At 41.6% G+C, this 19,878-nt stretch overlaps 2 protein-coding genes across 2 annotated transcripts; both read left to right on the forward strand.

Annotated features, from left to right (window-relative positions):
* The first annotated feature begins 4,811 nt into the window (after nucleotides 1-4,811).
* LOC134068531 (homeobox protein not2-like) lies at nucleotides 4,812-5,610 on the forward strand. Its single transcript, XM_062524205.1, has 2 exons — nucleotides 4,812-5,112; nucleotides 5,226-5,610. The coding sequence occupies exons 1-2, from the start codon at nucleotides 4,812-4,814 to the stop codon at nucleotides 5,534-5,536; spliced, it is 612 nt and encodes a 203-aa protein (XP_062380189.1). The 3' UTR covers nucleotides 5,537-5,610.
* A 4,906-nt stretch (nucleotides 5,611-10,516) lies between these two features.
* Nucleotides 10,517-18,613, forward strand: emx3 (empty spiracles homeobox 3). The gene is made up of 3 exons (XM_062525130.1): nucleotides 10,517-10,992; nucleotides 17,314-17,498; nucleotides 18,446-18,613. Exons 1-3 carry the CDS (start codon nucleotides 10,650-10,652, stop codon nucleotides 18,611-18,613), a joined length of 696 nt encoding a protein of 231 aa, XP_062381114.1. The 5' UTR covers nucleotides 10,517-10,649.
* Nucleotides 18,614-19,878: the final 1,265 nt, after the last annotated feature.

The following is a 19,878-nucleotide window of genomic DNA, read 5'->3' on the forward strand; positions in this document are numbered from 1 at the left end:
ACAAATAATGGCTGGACCTTCTCCACATAGCTGGAAAATCCGAGGTGCCGCAAATTCACCCTTTTCATGCTAACGTCAGACACTTTCCGCTTTGAAGCTTTGCTGGGTATCAGTTCATCCGGCGTAAGCAAAAGCTATGGTGATATGGTTACAGTTTTTGAGGTAAGATTAATATTTCACGTGTATTTATTATCTTCATTTTCCTTGTTATCGTTGGTGATCATTGCCGTCACGTAGCTGCCTTGATTTGAGAGTAAAGTCAGTAGCCTAATCCTTAATATATAGCAGCAACTTCAGCTAGCTTCACCGAAGATCAAGTTGGATATTCGACAGAGATTCAAAATAAGGTCTTTCATTGGGTATCTGAATAGCCAATGTCAAACCAACTTCATCTTCGGTGCTGATATGTTAGCTAGCTGAAGTTGCTGCTATGTATAGCAGGGGTCTCCTAACGTCTCCTCAGTTATCGTTTGCAATCATTGCTCTCGTAGCTGCCTTGATTTGAGAGTAAAGTTAAATTACGTTACCGGACGAACTGATACCCAGCTGCTGACATCACGTGAAAATGCCTAATTGCCGGCCCAGCATGGTGTTCACCAGCCGGGGTCTCTCTTTTGCCCACCATCCACTTATGAGGCTCTTTCGGGTCGCCCAGTCAGATGAGGTCTGAAGTGGTGGTGTTTCATCATCAATGTCCTCCCCCAGTGAGCGCTGAAGCTCTTGAAGGAAGGACGCTGTCAAAAGAATGCACAACATTGAAAAATAACAACGACAAAAAGGAGGGCCAATTGCCATTTAAAAATCAGTGAAAAAAGAACTTTGAACCTGTGCCGTCAAAATAAACAACACACCCACAGTGTTATAGAGTTATCCCACTCTAATTAGCCTACAGTACACCCCACCTCTTGGCTATGTCCTGCCTGCTCATGGTCCTCATGGTGCTCAAGGTCCTCCTCCTCCTCCCGCTCTGTCCCCAGTGTTGCCAGATTGGGTTGACTGATTTCCGCCCAATCACCCCGCCGTCTTCAGCAAAAAAAACGCCCGATGACGTTTTTCTCATAGAGAACCATTGAACTCAAAATGTTATTTACCCGCCTACTGCTTATTTTCCCCCGCGGATATCGTTCGGGGGGGGGGGGGGGGGGGGGGGGAAATAAGCAGTAGGCGGGTAAATAACATTTTGAGTTATTTATAATAAAGGAAGCCCAATTGGCCAATCTGGCAACACTGGCTCTGTCCTCATTTCCTGTATTTACTGCCTGCTCATGGTCCTTATTGCTGCCCTCTGGTTCTCCCCCTGCTGTGCTGCATTGTTGTCTGCCTGGCTCTGATCTCTCATCTCTGACTGCAGAGTGCCTGTTTCCTTCATACACAACATTTTATAAGGCTACAGCATTTATATCTAACCACTTGCCTCCCAATGTGTTATACCCTATAGCCTACTTACTCTTCTTTTAGCATCAAAAAGGTTTCTGATGTCACTGCCTTTTCTCTTGCTCATAATTGCTCATGTGAATGAAATAGAATTATTGTGCATTGATTGCATACTAGTGCAGTGCCCGTACAAACAATGTTTTTTGTCTTTGTAACTCAATGGGCAAAGACAAAAATGGTGTGGTTACACTTTTTCCAGGAACATTTTCAAATTAACTCAGTACAAACTGTGAAGAAAACTCCCAGCACTGCCTAAACTGATGTCTGGTGGTAAGAGATGAGGCAATGTTAACAAAATTACGACAGTTGCGGGCAACTATTTTAAAATATTGGTGTTTGCTTTCAAAACGCATGCACCATAGGGGGGGCCCATACTTTTCAATAAGTGTTGCATAATGGACTAAATAGTGACACTTGGGTGTCATAACATCACCAAAAAAACGTCCTTCATCTCGGTTAGAAACTCATGAACCAACATAATTAACAACGGAAGATTTTCACCTTTTCACCTTTCGAGACATCACCACATCTGTTATTTCCCTACACAAAAAAAAAAAAAAACATGCCAGTATTTGCAATTAAGTGGCACTCGATGTGCCATTACAGAAGACAGAAGCCTGAAGAGGCACCATTTTCAAGAGGCATGATCCAGCAACACCAACATTCTGTAGTCTTTCTGAAAGCTGAACTGGTTTGTTACTTTTGTCAGTCATTTTGACCAATACACATGTTTTGCAGTTCTTCATTTACCTCCCTTAATGTGTTTCTCCGTGTGAGCTTTGCTGATAACCAATTTCATGACTAAAGGAATAACTCCTTCTAATAAATCATGCATAATGTCTGGTGGTAGAGATGTAGTCACATCAAAGTAAGGTAACCCCTCAAAAGGTGAACGACTGTGTTGACCCATATATTACTTCATCACCAGGAACTTGCTGAATCCGGTTAAGATGACACTGATGAATTTCAGCTGTTCTTAAAACAAAGTTTGTCTCACTAAACATCTCTTTTATGTCGGCATGTGTAGCCATGCAATAGCGACAAATTCTTCCAGAGTTGAAATACATGATAAACCCACCTAACATGTGAGCTGACAAATTATCACCAGATATTGTTGCTAGAGCTGCATGAATAGTGTGCTCTATTCCATCCCAATTTACTGTAAAGCCATCAGTGGCTAGTTTTTTAAGATCATCAAGCATCGGTCCTAGTATCATGTTCAAACCGAACTGTCTGACAAATGCATAGCGGAATAACAACGCTAAGTGAATATGACCTTGCTGAGATCTATACCTTGGGTCCAAATTGCCAACAGTGTAATAAAATGCACAAAGCTTGTGCTTTGTTCTTTTTGAACCCAATGGGTTTACAACTTCGAATTCATCTTCATAAAAATGAAGTCTCAATGCATGTGGGCAATCTTTAAAGAACTGGTGGTTTCTATAAATGTCTCCATCAGTGTAGTCACTTACATATTCTCTATCCAACTCTCGTCTATTCTCTAACAGAATTTGATCTCATATCTTCATGAGATAAGTAACTATTTAAAACCAAACCAATAGGTACATATGAGTAAGAGCCCACAGAATGTCCTTCATCGATTCTCAACTTAAAATGGACATGCTCTGTCATATTAAGCTGTGATTTACAATGGTCTTTTATCATGTATGGAGATCGTACTGCCTTATATGCCTCATCAAAAAAATCCTCAGACTGAATTACTTTTGCTAAATCTGGACCATCTGAAATATCAAACCCACTGTTGTGCAGGTGATAAGCTATGAAAGAATCATAGTTCTCCTTGAAAAAAACAAAGTATAAGAAATTAACATCATGAACAATGTCCTCTTGAACAGAAATGGGAAGATAATTTTTCCCCCTACATTTTAGGATAAACCTGAACATGATTCTGTTTGAAATTGTGCAGCAGTTCATCCACAGATGGAACACTATCTCTTCGCTCTTCAACAAAAGACAGCATGGTTATACATGTAAAATCCCATACATTTAAAGGTGCAGCGATCACTCAAGCCATAGGCCTACACCATAACTGAGTGATTTAAAGCATTCAATGGCTGAAAGCTTGATCAGTCTCTTAAAGTGTTCTCGTAAAAGGAACAGCCTACAAAATAGGCTATTTCAAATATGAGTTTCCTCTTAGTGACAGAAATGTAACTTCTACGGCAACATGAGTTTGAACCATGTAAACAGGAAGTTTTAGAGGGGAAAGAGAACAAACTCCGTCAATGTTCTAGCCTGGCTAGCGCCTACCACTTCTCAAACGAGATGTGGTCTGGCAACCAGACGTTTATTTTCTCGTATTTGAAAAAATGCCCAAATCCGTTCATTGGGCGCCACAGATGTCTATCAAATGTCTATCAAATATATATATTTCCCTGAGAGTAAATTATAACTATATTGTGACACTAGAGGGAGCTCTAGTCACCAAAATACCTAAGCCTGCACAGTGATTTAAAGTTGGCATGCAGGCAATAGAAATGAGCATGCATGTTTTGAATTAAAGGATTCAGACATAGTCATAATCAAAATTGGCATAAAAGCAGCCAAGCACAAGATAATGCCTCCAAATAACTCTTGGGAATTTTTACCGCCTTGGTCATGGTTTCCCTATGGTAATGCCATCCAGCTAATACCATATCAGAAGACTTTTACAGGATTTGGGAAAGATTCTTGAAAGATTGGAATCTTTTAATGTAATGTTCCCCATTTATTCTTCAGTGAAATGACTTCAATAATCTTTTCCTTTCTGGTGTAAGGATGGATTAAGCTGCTAAATCCCCACATTAGGCTACTGTTTGTTATTTAGTATTTTTTCGTACATGGTGCCAGTGACACAATTATTGAAATGATAACCTACTCCTGTCTGCCCACCATATTAAGTGATGACTGGACTAGACTGATTTCCATATTTTAAAATCGGCACCTGCTACAAAAGAGGGCTGCTCGTGATTCAGTCATATTAATCAACATGACAAAATAATGTAGGCCTAGCTAATTTAGTTTTAACCGTGTCCTATGTTGAAACGTAGTGTCAGGTCTAACTATAATATTCTTGAACAATTATCAAGTAGGTGGATGGGGAGCCTTTCGGCAGGTTGGATTCTTTTCAGTTAAATATCAAACATTGTCGATATGAGAAACCATTTTGATTGGACGTTAGGGGACCGAGAACAAGTCAGGACGTTGATCGTAATCTGCTCATTAGCACAGAACACCCGACTCTCTGTCCTCATCGGATTTAGGTCTAATTCCCTCAAAGGCGTCGCTCACTGCCGGAATTGCCGCCTTGTCTTCTGTGACCAGGCCACGGCGCTATAAATGCTTGAGAGGTTCCTCGGCTCTCATTACAGGCAAACATGACGTGGACGCTCCCAGAAAAACTCGGCGGACGCACGAAGGGACACCTCCCTCTCTTGGAGGGGTCCTTCTACATCAAATCCTTGGAACCGTTGGCACAGCCGAAATATTCGTTCAGCATTGATGCCATATTGTCCACAGACCATCGGTCCGCTCACCCCCAGCAAATAATCGCCTCGCATGTTCCGCTGTCCTCGCCGTATGCCTATATATCTGGCAGGGCTCCGTACCAGAAACAACCCCTTCAGCTACATCTCCAGCCATTCCATCACCACAGCTATGAAACAGACTTATATGATGGTAAGATTTTTTTTAATATTCACATCCATTGAAATGTGTGCGGCAACAGGCAAGGCTGCGTAACATAAAACATATAATTCACAGAATAACATGTTTATTTTTGTGCGCTATAGGTAACGCCGTTTACCCAAATAATTTGACATATCATGGAGGTTTCGTGCGTAAAACATGCAGACGGATCCGCACAATCTTCACCACAGAACAACTGACGAGACTGGAGGAGGTGTTTAGCAAGCAGCGCTATATGACCGGGACTGAGAAAATTTTACTCGCTTCGGCCCTGCGCCTTACAGAGATCCAGGTTAAAGTGTGGTTCCAGAACCGGAGAACGAAATGGAGAAAGAGCAAAGAGGACCAAGCCCAACAGTCGCCGTGTTCGGGGGACGAACAGTTCATCTCGGTCGACAGTGACGACTCCCTGTAGTTTAAAGGAACTTAAACAGTTGGTGTTAAGACACCGCAACATATTTGTCTTTATTTTAATTTCTGTTACGAAAGTATATGTCCTAAAGCAGTGGTTATCAAACTGTGGTACGGGTACCATTGCTGATACGCAGACTCTTTCTACTCTGGGAATCTCCGGGATGTTTTTTCATAAAAAGAAATAATCAATTCCAATTATGTCAAAGTTAGTTGAATTTAAACTAGTTTTGTCTTTCCTGGAAAAAATGTATGTGCAATGTAAAATATGTAATTCAATTGTCCTGCGCTACTGTGTTTTAATCACGGTGATAATGGTGATAGGCTTGGAGAGCCAATTGTTTTCCTAGGTGGTACTTATTGTGAAAAGTTTGATAACCACTGACCTAAGGTATTTCTTGTCAGACAAGACTCATTTGGAAGATGGTACTACTGTGTGGTATCCCATGCCTCTTCAATAAAATATAGGCCACCCTACAATTTCTCTCTGGGGTCAATGTGTGCGGTACAAGGAATTGAAATATTCCTATACTGTTGTCTCGTAGCCTATTCGTTAATCTATCAAATGAATGTGCATTTAAACAATTAGTCATGATCATTTATTTGAATATAAATGAAAGTGTATATAATTATTAGCATTTTATAACAATGATAATAATTATTATTAGTATTATTATTGTGTTATTATAGTAATTTTCTAATTGCTTATGTCATTTGATTTAACAATCCCCTCTAACGAATAATTTCAAAACACCCTACAATTGAGTCGTTGTTTAAGTTTGACTAACTTTACATTTGCATTCAATATCGAATGTGGACACGTTAGCCTTTTTATTATCATGGACTCCAAAATCATGGTATAGCCTAGCCTAATTATTTTACTGGAAGGTCACACCTGTGACACGTATGTTTCACAGAACGTGTTGATATGCGTTCCGCCATAATGAAATGGGTTAATATAGCATAGGCTACACCTTTAGAGATGAAGACGCATCAAAAGCGCAAATGGAATTAAGGGTAACACATGCATAAATATAATTAGCAAAACAAAGGTCTTGCAGAGGGAAGATTTACTGACATGATTTTGAGTGCATAGGCTACGATAACAAAACGTCTCTGTTATAGCCTTGTTCGATGAAAAACTGTAGAACACAGTAGAATCGGCAATGCAGCGGCCTAGTGCGCATCTGGCAAACATTTATAGCCTACTTTACAGTCGAACGTTCTTAATATTGATAATAAATAATAATAATAATAATAACAATGATGATGATGAAACTGACTGCTAAGTGTTCTGTCTGCTTCAGGTAGCCCAACACCTGTAGAGGTGCACTTGAGGAATAACCCGTAACCATGGTTATCCTTTACATGATTAGATCACTAGATGGCATTAAAGAGTGGACACGGCATTAGGACAGGATCATGGTTAACTCAAACAAGATTCGTGATAAGATTGCAAATATAATTAGCCACATTTGGTTAATCCTATAATAGGAATTAGGTGATAAATACAATGATTAAAACAGAAGGTTCACACCAATCCATGGCAGTAATATAGCAGATTTGTACATTCAAAATATATAAGACTGACTTGAGTTGTCGTAGGCCTATAGATCTGTTATTAGCATTATGTTCTCATTTAAACTTCTATAGGACTATACCTACAAACATACATACTTACATACATACATAGCCTACATGAACAAATACTCAATGCCCTCTTTTATCTTTAAATAGGGGGGTGAAGTCCTTTGCTGTAGGAAACTTATTGTCTATCTTTTGTGCCAGCGACACAAGAACAGTATAAAAGTTGCACAGAACTTTAAAACACATGCCGCTAAAGACATCACATAATTGCTTCCAAGTCCTCATAATGTGTCACTTTCTTAGATGAGGTTATTGAGGTATACAGCGGTGTCATTTTTAAAAAAAAAAAAAAGAAAAAAGAAATGTCACTCTCTTCCGTCTAATCCTCTAATATAAAGCCCCGGCCTCTTTAGAACTGGTAAAATAGCCAACACTTATTTCACACCCTTCCCCTGGTCACAGATGAAAGGGAGATTCACGTCGTCAGTCAGCTTGTTCCAGGCAGGGGAACAATAATCACGTTTTTAACTCGACTTCACACCCCAAGTATTCACAAAAACTCCAACTGTTAATGCCTCCTTTCAATGCGGTGCAATCTGTAATCACTGGCCAGAGGCAAAATTAATAGACACTAATGGCCATTTGGATCCGAGGAGGCAAAGAGAGGGGAGGGGGCAAAATCTGCCAGTGAAAGCTATTAATTATATGCAGAGGGAGCAAGTGGGCAGGCACTGGATGGGGCGGAGACGTGTGTGTGGTGGGGGGGGGGGGGGGAGGGAGGAGAGAGTAAGGCGAGGGGGTATAGCTTTGAGGCTCTGAAGGGCCCATGGCCTGCAAGTTTCACACGGACTTCCGCAGAGCACCCTGTGAAAGAGCCAGGCAGGGGGGCTTTCTGGCCGAGACCAGGCGGCCGGGATTGTTTCATCTGAAAAGGGGCGACATCTGTCTGGGGGTTGGGGGAGAGACTCTGCCTGAGCCCATGAGGTCTGCCGCTCACTCAACAACTTCCAAGATCTCTCTCTCCCTCTCTCTCCCTCTCTCTCTCTCTCTCTCTCTCTCTCTCTCTAAATGGACAATAGTGAAGGAAGGGGAACGAGGTAGAGCAGAAGTTGGGGTGTATTGGTTGAGTAGCAGAGTATCTGGGAATTAAGTTCTAGCCAGTGCTATGATCTGTCTATACCTGTGTACAGAAGGCCACTTATGTAGTGCAGAGGTGGAGAGTCCTACCACATATCTGTGCCAATCGTTCACTTAAAGGGACACTTCACCGATTACCATTAAGCTTTGTATCTTTAGAAAACCAGTCATGTTTTTGAATGGTCGTGCATCGGATAAATACGGATTTCAATGTTGGACTTCCTGCTTTCAATGATGTGAAAATCATCATTTTACATCATTGAAAGCAGGAAGTCCTATTCATGGGTTTCATTGAAATACGTATTTCTCCCATCTCAAGGCAAACTGAGGGAATGATGCACGATGCATTCAAAAACATGACTGGTTTTCTAAAGATACAAAGCTTAATGCTAATCGGTGAAGTGTCCCTTTAAAGCAGCAGATTCTAATCAGCAAGACTCTTTGGCCAGATAGAGCAGCTACTTGGTGAAATCATCTGTGAAGTGCACAGGTAAAACCAATACATGGTTGGACTATTACTTTCTGAGGCTGGACTTTTCTCCCTCTGCTTACAGATTTATCTTGCTGGCTTGCAGTGAATTATGCTGCAGGGCCTGAAACAAGCAAACAACAACAACAACAACAACAACAAATGTCATTTTAATCTACTGTTTATTTTAAGTAAGTACAAAAGTAAATACACATAGGTGCTTTACGTAGACCTTAAAACAATGGTTTTTTTTTTATAGATACCATGAAGCGTTGACCTTTAATTGTTCCGCAGTGAGTGTTCTAGGATCCCACATAAGATGGCATGTTAACCTCTCATCCGTATAATCATATACATTATGCTCCCGCAGTCCCCCGTGCTTTCTCACTCACACAAGTTCACGCAGTGCAAAGGTCAAGTGGCATCAGCGTGCTCCCACATAATCAGTGTCATGAGGGTTTCCAAGAGACAGCCAAGGCACAGACTTATTTGAATGTTAATGATACCCCCCCCCCTCACTTTTTTTTTTAAATGAGCATTATGCGTTATTAAAAAAAAAAGGAAACTTTCATCAACACTGAGCAAGTCAAAGGAATCACATCTGTGGTGTGACTGTGGCATGTTAGTGTGCATCATTTGCTCAGTATTTTTAAATCAATTTATTATACAGGTGTTCTCACTATAGTTTTCTTCATTTTCTTTCTTTCCCTGTGGTGCATGTGTGTCATTTGTAACTGTGCAAACCCCAATTTACCACTGTGATTAAAGTAAAGGAAGTATAGAGTTAATTAAAATGAACATCTGTGAGTAATGATTTACACATGTACTGTATTTATAAATTGCTTCCCTCTATAGTCCATATAATTCAGTAATAGTTTAATATCCCTTCTCACACAAGGTAGGCTATTGTTTATTAATATATATACAAATCTTAAGATACAAAAAGGTGTACCCCAATGCAGAGACCCCTAGTTAAGGTGAATAGACATACATGATACAGACAAAGTTCCTGAGAAGAAAACAATGCATTGGCTATATGAATTATTTGTACAGACGATTTTGAAGCAGCGTCTGTTATACACTACAAGCAGTTAAACAGAATGGTTTTCAATGCAATAACGTCTTTGATTCTTTATTAACTTCAGTTGACTTTGTGTAACCTACTGCTAATGAATTGTTATTGATTATTAATTTATTTGCAAATAATCTTTTTTTAAAACCAACATATGAGCGTTGCAAAGTCTGCTATAACATGAAATGTAGGTCCAGTGCGAGAAATACATGCACAAAATTTGGGAGGAAAGGTAGCCCATGGTGTAATGATTCGTTTCTGTCAGGGTGCATACAGCGCCGCTTAACATCCAACAAAATGGCTGTAATTTGCGGCTCATGGCTTCATCTGCGCATGCTCTCCACACCTCTGTCACAGAGTAGATGGCAGGTATTGAGGTTGGCGAATGACAAGCCCTTGCTCAAAAGACTGTCTGATCTTCGGTCAAAACAGCGTTTAGAGATGTTCTCTAGAAGAAGAGGGCTCAACTAGCGCTGTCACTAACCATCTGACATCAAGAGAAACAAACATAGCACACTTGTGCGTTCTAATGTGCAGGCTATCGGTGTCGAGCTCCGGCAGATTTCTTGAAATAATTTATTAATGTGCTTTGAATAGTTTTAGGGAGACGGACACTCGGATTCAGCTCGAAGAATCTCTACGTTGAGACTTTTGGAGGTATCGAAACGCTCTCATTCAACTTATGCACGTTATGGATTCCATAGGATCGTACAAATTACGTTAACTTGCCTTTGGAGGATTTTGACTGACTGTTGCTGAACTGCTGAGCACGATCCGAAACCCTGTTATTCCTTCACGGTTTGGCATTGCTATTTTTCGTAAGGTAATTGATTTTTATAAAACTTTAAAGTGATGTTTCAACACAACAAAAAGTGTTTTACCATCGAATCGCTCGTCGGCAAAGATGCCATTTCCTCGACATCTGGGGACGAACCTATCAGACCCACAGCGCTCAGATTGACGGAGTCGGTTCATCCCGCGCCTTTTGGGACTTGTTTCCAGAACTCCGGCAGGACCTTGTACAGTGGCCCGGAAATGATGTTCCCGGATCCGGGCTCCCATGCCACCAACCCCGCACTGTCGCTCCATCCTCTCCAAATCCCCACGCAGCATTTCTTCAACCCTCACCAGAGAGACGCACTGAACTTCTATCCGTGGGTGCTGCGAAATCGATATCTTGGACACAGGTTCCAAGGTTAGTGGTCTTAAGATTTGTTTTAATTAATCAAACCTTTTTATTGACGGTGCATTGTGTGGTTGAGGTTCACTGGCGGCAAATGAATATAGCCTAGTTAGTTGTGCATGTGTTATATCACTCTTGATGAACTTCTTACTTGTCCCGATGATGCCCATTCTCGGCGTGTTCTGCACAGCTAGCATCCAAGGCCCATACAGATGATGCACGTTGTCCATAACATTAAGTAACAATAACTTTCATAAATACAGTAAAGGGTTCCATATGACACATAGAGTTACAAGTTGTAATGGTACAGTTTTCGCCTGTCATGAGGATATCGTTGTCCTGCCAATGGCAAAGTAATAGGACAGCTTAGGCCTGTTTTGATTGCAGCATGTCTGCAGGCATATGGTTTTTATAAATGAAAATGAAACGATTTATTTTTGCATCAAGATGGTCCTTAAGTGAAAACAAATAGCGGCTTTCTAACTGTCAACAAAAAATGTTTAAATCCTCAAATTACCATCGGCGTTAAAGAAGCCTACATGTCAATGCAAAATTAGGCCTATATGGCACAATTGTGTTTTATAGATATAATTAGCTACATGCATAAACTTATTTAAAACGAATAAAAATAAAAGATGAAATCGTTATTTCCAAAGAAAATGGTAGCCTAGTATAAACTACTGCATTGAACAGTGAAGACTAAAATAACAATATTCCCGCAGTGTAGGCGACGTTTTGGGGATTGCGTTGACAGATTAAAAACAATAAACATTTACTTCATGGATAACATGGAACATACATAGCCTACATAATTAATAAATAACATTTGATTTATTAAACAAAACAAATTAAAAGGAAAAACATTGTCCTGTTAAGCAAGCTAAACGCACTGAGGGGGGAATACGTTTTAATAGTAATTTTCTTTTAAACGGCTACATTGGCCTATAGTACAGTTCAAAATTATATAATTAGCTTAGTAGACATAGGGATAAAATGAGAAGGCTATTTTGTGGTAAAATAGCAAGATCATGTGGCTTGTTATCATCATTGTCTGAGAAAAAAAATAATGCTACATATTTTATGCAGGCATGTGTTGCAGAATCTGGCATTTTCTTCTTAGGTTTGGTAGAACTATATGACACCTATCTTCATCAGTTTGAGCTCCCATTTTATAATGGCTTAAACTAAACAATGTTGCATTATATTTTATTTTTTTGTCACAGTTTTAATTTTGTTCTCCTGACCTGTCAAAAATATATAATCTGTTTAATGTGTAATCTGGAGTTAATATTTTTCTACCCACTCTTGTTAAGACATTTTGCTGCTTTAATATGGATTCATGATTTAGCAAGTCAATGAAATACTATTAGCTAATTTGATTATTAGTTCAATATTTTTTTTGTAGTTTCATTACAGTGCAGCATGTTCTGAAAATTAATTTAAGCAGACTCCCTTCAAAATCAGATGACCATCATGGTCATTTACAGGACTGTAATGGTAACAGTATCCTTTTATTTATAAGCTCAGAAGAAACAATAGGAATAACTTGAATTATCATCAGCAGTTTAAAGAAATAAGACTCTCTTGCTCTCCCCCTCTCTCTCTTTCTCTCTCTCTCATTCTCTCTCTCTCCCTTTTAAAACTTCTCTTTAAACAGTATGCTTTCTACTGTTTGGGTCTATTGGGCCAAAACATCCTGAGAAGTAACTAATACTGGGTGGCCCCATTAACCAGGCAATTTGTTAAACCAGGTGGATCAATGACGCTTTGCTGGCCAGGCCAGCCAGTCATGTTGAGTCAGATGAAATCTGCCCCTATGAGACTGAAGTCGCGTCAGGTGTACACACACACACACAGAGAGCTGGCCTGAGTCCGCTCCCTCGCTATCTCACACACACACACTCACACACACACTCACACCCTCGGGCTGTCCCACAGGTAATTGGGGGAAGTCGGAGGTTGTTGTGACTATTGCTCAGATCCGGGACTGAGATAGATTCTCTTTTGTCTGCACCCCACGCTCACCCACTCAGTGCCGGTGTCCAGTAACCTTGAGCACTATACTGTTGGGACGAGGCTAAACACGGCTCCAAAGGGACTGGATCACCTGTCCCATGCGTGTTGTCCATCTCTTTGGCTCCTTCCATGTCTCTCGCCCCCTTTTGTGTCGCTCGCTGGTTAATGGTCTTTACTGGTCGATGGTGGTAATGGGGCTCACTTCCTGGACTGATCGGGGGGGGGGGGAAGACCAGTGGGTCTGTGAGCTCCGCCATGCATGCAGCGCAAAACGTAAACACAAAGTCAGATCTCACGTAAGCATACAGTCTCGTCACTGGACACATTCCACGGCACATGGCCGTTGTTGTGACTCGGACACTGGGCATGCTGGGAAGGGCGATCGCTTTTGACCCGTGTATTGTGTTTGTGTGGATATGCCTTACTCCTTGGCCTTCCCTCATGATGCGGAGAACAACCAACAACACAAACAGAAATGCATGTGTACTTGCAAAAAAAATGAAACAATCACCTCATCTGCAGATTTGGGTTATTGCTGTTGCTATTGCTGTTCCGAAACGGTTATGGCCAGAACTATAAGCAGAGAGAAGTAGTCAGTAGACACCTTACAGTGAGAGTGAATGAGAGATGTAGTCGGGGTACAGTGAATGAAAGCGAATGGTGGTTTTGGCTCTGGGGGGGGTGAACAATTCAGGGCCTTCATTTCCCTGCCCCCCCCCCCTTTCCTCAGAAGATAATGAGGCCAGCGCTGACAAGACCAAGCTTGTTTGTGCCAGGGGAACGGTAGCGGCCCTGAACTACATGCCATCTGGTTCCCTTTCCGTTAAGTTTTGGGGGGTACTCTCTCTCTCTCTCTATCTCTCCCTCTTTCTCTCTGAGCTGGTTGGCTGAGGTCTGTTTGAGACAATCTTCCCCAAGGGGGGGTCTTCCCTTCCTGGTGAGCAGCCCGGGCGCGCGTCCCTGGTGGAGCTCTGGTTGGGGGTCCGTGATCCAGCACCTTGCTCAGGGGGACCTGGGGAGACCGTGATACCCAAGACACAGTGTCAGATACACACGCACACACACACACACACACACACACCTGCATGCACAGACAGACACTGAATCACACATGCACATGCTCACACACACACACACACACACACACATACACACACACACACACACCACTTATGTACGTGCACATACACTCACACACATGACGCACGCACAGACAAACACACACACACACACACACACACACACACACACACATGCACACACGGGCAGAGCATGCCAAGCCTCAACGCGCCTGTGTGTGTGTGTGGTGATCTGACTGGCGTGATGAGCGTAGCGAAGGCCATTTCTCAATCTAATCGTCCCTGATGTGACTGTGGGAGAGAGATTAGAGGGTCAGTTTGTCATCGGCGGGATTAGGAGATGTGTTTGCCTGGTGAGCACATGCTTGTGACGGACGGCCTAATGTCCCCCACCCGCCCGCCTGCCTGCCCGCCTGCCCGGGTCTTCTTGGCCTGTTGGTGCTCACTGCTCCTTGAGGAACGTTTAAGGATTACTTTTCAACACCCGCAGAGCCGAGGAAGCTCATTATTGACATTCTTACCCCCCCACACCCCCACCACCCCCCTCCCGCTCTCAGAAACTCAGAAACAGACACGTTTTTTTTTTCACTGAGATGTCTCTATTGTTTTTTTTCTTTTCCTTTTTTCGGTCTCTGATGTTCAAAGGGGTTTCAGCACGCCAGCTGAAAATGCTTGTCAATGACAGTCCTGTGACAGAAAAAAATGCACTCTTTCCGCAGCCCTGGTAAAAGACATGTCTTAATAGGAAGGAGTGCTAAACTTTTAGAGGCTCTTAGAGCACATCATGATTTCCCCCCTGCCTTTGACAGAAGTAGGCAGGTAGACCAGTTTGTATGTTTCCTAATAGAAGCCCATTATTAGCCTACACATTCATCATGTAAGAAATGCGTGTGTCAATTGATTTTCTCTCTTTCTCACTTCACTAAATCACTAAATAATTCCCTGACCATCACACATTCTTTAGGTTATGGAAGAGAGATAGTAATGCGGTAAAACTGCTTATTTAGGAAACCAAAATGATTGAGCTGTTGATCTGAGCAAGCTTTTAGCTGGAAGTCCTATTGAAAGGATTTAGTTCAAAGCTATTGTCTGGAGATGAAAGGTTGGTTTCCATGGCCTGAAAGAAACGTTAAGTCCACAAGGCCGACAACTAATCCCCCTTTCATATAGCATTGATGCCATTAATACCTTTTGTGTCCTCAATAGGTACATCTTTATATTTTGTTAGGGTTTCAAAAAGGGTCGACATGCTCAAGGGACCTTTGTGCAAAAAAAAAGGGGAAAAAAGAAATCTGTTTTAATTAGCAAATTCAATTAAGTTTGTCCCAGAGCAGTTGAAGAGTATCAGTTTGATGTAGACTAGAATGCAAGAATGCTAGAAGGCTTCACGTGTTAAGTGTTAGGCCCAAACGCAGAACGTGAATGTTTTTTCTGGCCGTGTGTAACTCTCTCCTTTGTAGCCATTAGGTCGGAAACAACACAGGGCCATTAGGATAATTGGTGACAAGTGAGCTCCATGATAAGCTCTATTTAGATTGCAATTCCAGCCGCCTATCAAAATAGACGTCTGAGTTAGAGTTGTCATATCGTGTTCCTTCATCCCATCAGAAATCATGACCTTGTCAAGGATATGATCTGTACACAAAATAGCCAATAGTCAAATGAAGAGGGGGGGACGTATTTGTGCACCAAGAAGATGTGAAGTACAGGTCTGGCATGTTTGCATAGTTTTTGACGTAGATGTCTGTTGTCGTGCACCTGAGGTGAGCGTTGACATTTGGGGTTTGGACATCGGTCGTTGCCCCTTTGCGTGCCACATGCCCCAGATGGGATCCCTTTTGCCTATTCGTGAGGGAGGCTGTATTTAAGGTCCTTATTCTTTTCAAAAATATGCACACCAAACTCAAATGGCGGTCAGGGAGAAAAATCAAAGACCATTTGTTTATGTAAAATATTTTCGTTTTCTTATAAGTGATTTTAATAAATGGATAATGGCCCTTGGGCGCCAGATGGCCTCTGCGGTGAGACACAAAGTCACGCACCCAACTAAACCGAAAATTAACGACATTTCTCTGTTGCCTTGAATGAAATTGGACAAAATGCATGGGCGTTTCATTTGCTTAACTGCCATATCGTCATTATATTCATCAGGCAATTTATCCATCACAGATGTTTTTGCATTCCCCCAGACTAATATATTTACTTAGGACTTCTCACTGAATTGCTACAACTTAAAGGCTATGCATTTGTATACAAATGAGCCTAATGCCAGTTTGCAGGAGGTCTTTCAAATCTAAAGCCCCTAACATAGACCTTGCATGCAGTTACAATGCTTCTGGTTGAAAAATAACTATGCAAGTGGATATTTTATAAGTTAAATGAATATTGCTAAAATTATATGAATTAAATTGGTTTTCATTTGTGTACTGATTTACATCAAAGGTTCCTGGACCATTTTATTTGTATTATTAACAACTATCTCAATATATTTTTTATTTTAAATGCATTATTTCACTGATGTTGTGTAGTATATAGTATGCCACAACATTTACAAAATCACATCGAAGAAGTGCAGTAATGTAATGTAATATAAGACTAAATATTCAGTGTATGGATAAAATATAATTGTTCAAATTGTTTCCTTTTATGAAAAATATATATTTTATCATTTACAACTCTTTTTGTTGCGGGCAGGATCACTCGGTCTTGATGAACAGTGTTGTTAATGTGATGACATATGAACATAAATCAGTGGCCATGATATCAATCTTAAACTCGCTGTCTGGCTGCACAGGTCCGCACACTGAAACAATATTATCCTCTGCAAATGTGGCCAGGAATGTTCTGGACGTGCGAAAGTGACTTTGACAAAATGCTAAAAGGAAGAATAAACTTTACCAACCACCATCTGTATTCATAATATTGTATTTCATTAAGCAAATATGATAATCATTAAATGATAATGCGCTTTATTCAACAAAGTGTTGTTTTTAGAAATACAAAATGCTCACCTATGATTAACTTTGTGCGTTTGCACAATGGTCAACGTGATATCTATAGACCTATCTGTATATTTTGATATCAACTCATGGACACAAAATATTGTTTTTAGAAATTCAAAATGCTCACCTATAATAACTTTGCATTTACACAATGATCAACATGATATCTATAGACCTACAGTATCTATCTTTATATTTGGATATCAACTCATGGATCCCCATTCTTCTGTTTGTAGGCGATGACAGCAGTCCGGAGAACCTGCTCCTGCACGGGCCGTTCTCCCGCAAGCCCAAGCGCATCCGCACGGCCTTCTCTCCGTCGCAGCTGCTGAGGCTGGAGCGGGCCTTCGAGAAGAACCACTACGTGGTGGGCGCCGAACGCAAGCAGCTCGCCAACGGCCTCTGTCTCACCGAAACACAGGTGAGGACGACGGGCACCCCGACACAGACACACACACACACACACACACACACACACACACACACACACACACACACACACACACACACACGTCACGTCACCACCAGAAATGTATGCCATGACCCACAATCCCAACACAGGGAGAGAAGGATAGAAAGAGAGAGGGATAGAGAGGAGTAGAGAAAGAGGGGCGCCGGGCCGGATGCGGCAAGCCTGCATTCCTCTGCCCTGAGACGGGCCCGTAAGCACGTCCGTCGGCTCTTGAGTCATCTATCTGGTAGCACCACGCCTGGGACGGTTTCATCACCCCCTCTGCCGCCGGAAGAGCTTTGCAGTTGCTCCGCGGCTCCGTGGCTACAGGACGTGTCGGACTAACGCGAGAGGAATGCAGTGTGCACAGGCATTTAACGCGCTATCTTACATGTAAACAAGCACCTCCACCTACCTATAGTAATCATTCACAAAAGTGACAGTCGCGGAGAAAAACTGGGGTGTTGAAATGAATGCGTAGCATGTGTCACCGTAATTAATGTGATGTGATGTACACACAGTACCATAAATATCAACCGTCAGTATTTCACAACAGTCAAAGTGACAGTATCAGTGAGAAAAACTGGCAGAACTGAAATAAATAAATCTACATGCATGCGTCTCCGTATTTAAGGTTTGAGACACTAAAATAAATTATCGCTAATAATAAAAATCACAGCCGGACTCATATGGATCATAATTAATATAGGTGTACCTACACATGATAGTCTTCGAACATTTAATATTTTGCATGGTCACTGTAGTATGGCCATACTGTAGCGTAGCCTATCTGTACTGTACTGTAGCATATCTAGTACTTGCACTGTAGCATATCTAGTAAGTCAAGTGACCCGTGAAGGTCTTGAAGGTTGTGTTTAACTCAAGTCTTTCCCTCTACTCCCTCTGTCCGTGGGCAGGTAAAGGTGTGGTTCCAGAACAGACGGACCAAGCACAAGCGCCAGAAGCTGGAAGAGGAGTCTCCGGAGTCGCAGCAGAAGAGGAAAGGCAGTCAGCACGTGAGCCGCTGGCGAGTGGCCACGCAGCAGCCCGGCTCGGACGACATCGACGTCATCTCGGAGGACTGAGAAACCGCCGGACTCGCTCAAAAAAATCAGACTCGAACCTCTCCGAGACACTATCAGAGACAGAGAGAGTCCAATGTTTTTTTGTTTTTATTTTGCTTTGTTTTGGTTTGGTTTTGGTTTTGTTTTGGTTTGGTTTGCGTTTTGTTTTGTTATTATTTTAATGTTCAAATAGCAGCGGCAGCAGTGACCGGTGATGGTGTGGCGCTGGAGAGGCCCCTCGCAGGCTTCCCTGAACACAGGACGGATCCGAAAAAGTGGATTGCCAGTTACGCAGTTGCGTCGCCGGCGGCACACAGTGTGTGTGTGGGGGAACTTCCCTTGACTGAAACAGACGGATCAGAAGTCCTTAGCCCTTCGGACTGGTGGCTAGCGGTGGCCATTTGCTCCCTGCCGTGTTTCACACAGTGAAATACAGTCACATCATATACTTTACCGCTTGAGTTTCGTTTTTTAAAATCACCCCTGAAGTCTTCAACTGTTTGTCTTACCTCACTGTCTTGTGTCAGCATAACCTTCACTAAAGATAGCGTGACTATCTTTAATCATCATTTGGGTTGTCTGTTTGTTTGTATAATTCTATCCACTTGCTTAATCATAAAACATGCTAAGTCCGTTGTTCAATGACAGACACTTGTTTCAAGTTGGAAATTGCTGTGATTCTGGTAAGATAGACGGCATCAATTTGTTTATATTTTTAATAGCCCTGTGCTGTGTCATTTGCATTCCATACACAAAAAACTGGAAGCCGTTGTCCCCCCACAAGCAATCAGTAAAAATAGAAATTTCTAAAATATCTCCAGTGTTTGCCCATTAGATAGTTCTGGTGTTTTGCAAGATAGAGTTTGTATGCAATATTAACAACAACAACAACAACAACAACAACAACAACACCAACAACAACAACGACTTCTATGCATTTGTGTTCCTTACCAGTCAAAGTTTTCCATGTTTGCTCAGTTGATTCTCTGCTTTCTGGGTTAGATTGTTATGTATTGAAAGGACATTCATGATGATCTACATGTAATTATCTGACGGTAAATCCAATGTGTCTGAAACTCGACTTGGACTCAACACGGAGGCTATAAGGCCGTGTTTAGGGACAATGCTAACTTTGAAATCATTTTGTAGCACTTCATATAGCAAGAATCTGTCTATAATGTTGAAATGTTGGAATGCACTGTTCATACTCTGCAGTTTAACAAATGCCTAGACACTCTTATTTTGTATTGTTTTTTACCCCTCTGTTCAGAATATTAGATTATTAA

Source organism: Sardina pilchardus, chromosome 21 (genome assembly GCF_963854185.1).
Source record: "Sardina pilchardus chromosome 21, fSarPil1.1, whole genome shotgun sequence".
NCBI classification, from domain to species: Eukaryota; Metazoa; Chordata; class Actinopteri; order Clupeiformes; family Clupeidae; genus Sardina; species Sardina pilchardus.

Coding starts and splice junctions, on each gene's coding strand:
- LOC134068531 (XM_062524205.1), top strand. CDS start 4,812: ATGACGTGGACGCTCCCAGAAAAACTCGGCGGACGCACGAAGGGACAC. Junction 5,113..5,225: donor TGAAACAGACTTATATGATG/GTAAGATTTTTT, acceptor TGTGCGCTATAG/GTAACGCCGTTTACCCAAAT.
- emx3 (XM_062525130.1), top strand. CDS start 10,650: ATGTTTCAACACAACAAAAAGTGTTTTACCATCGAATCGCTCGTCGGC. Junction 10,993..17,313: donor TCTTGGACACAGGTTCCAAG/GTTAGTGGTCTT, acceptor TTCTGTTTGTAG/GCGATGACAGCAGTCCGGAG. Junction 17,499..18,445: donor TCTGTCTCACCGAAACACAG/GTGAGGACGACG, acceptor GTCCGTGGGCAG/GTAAAGGTGTGGTTCCAGAA.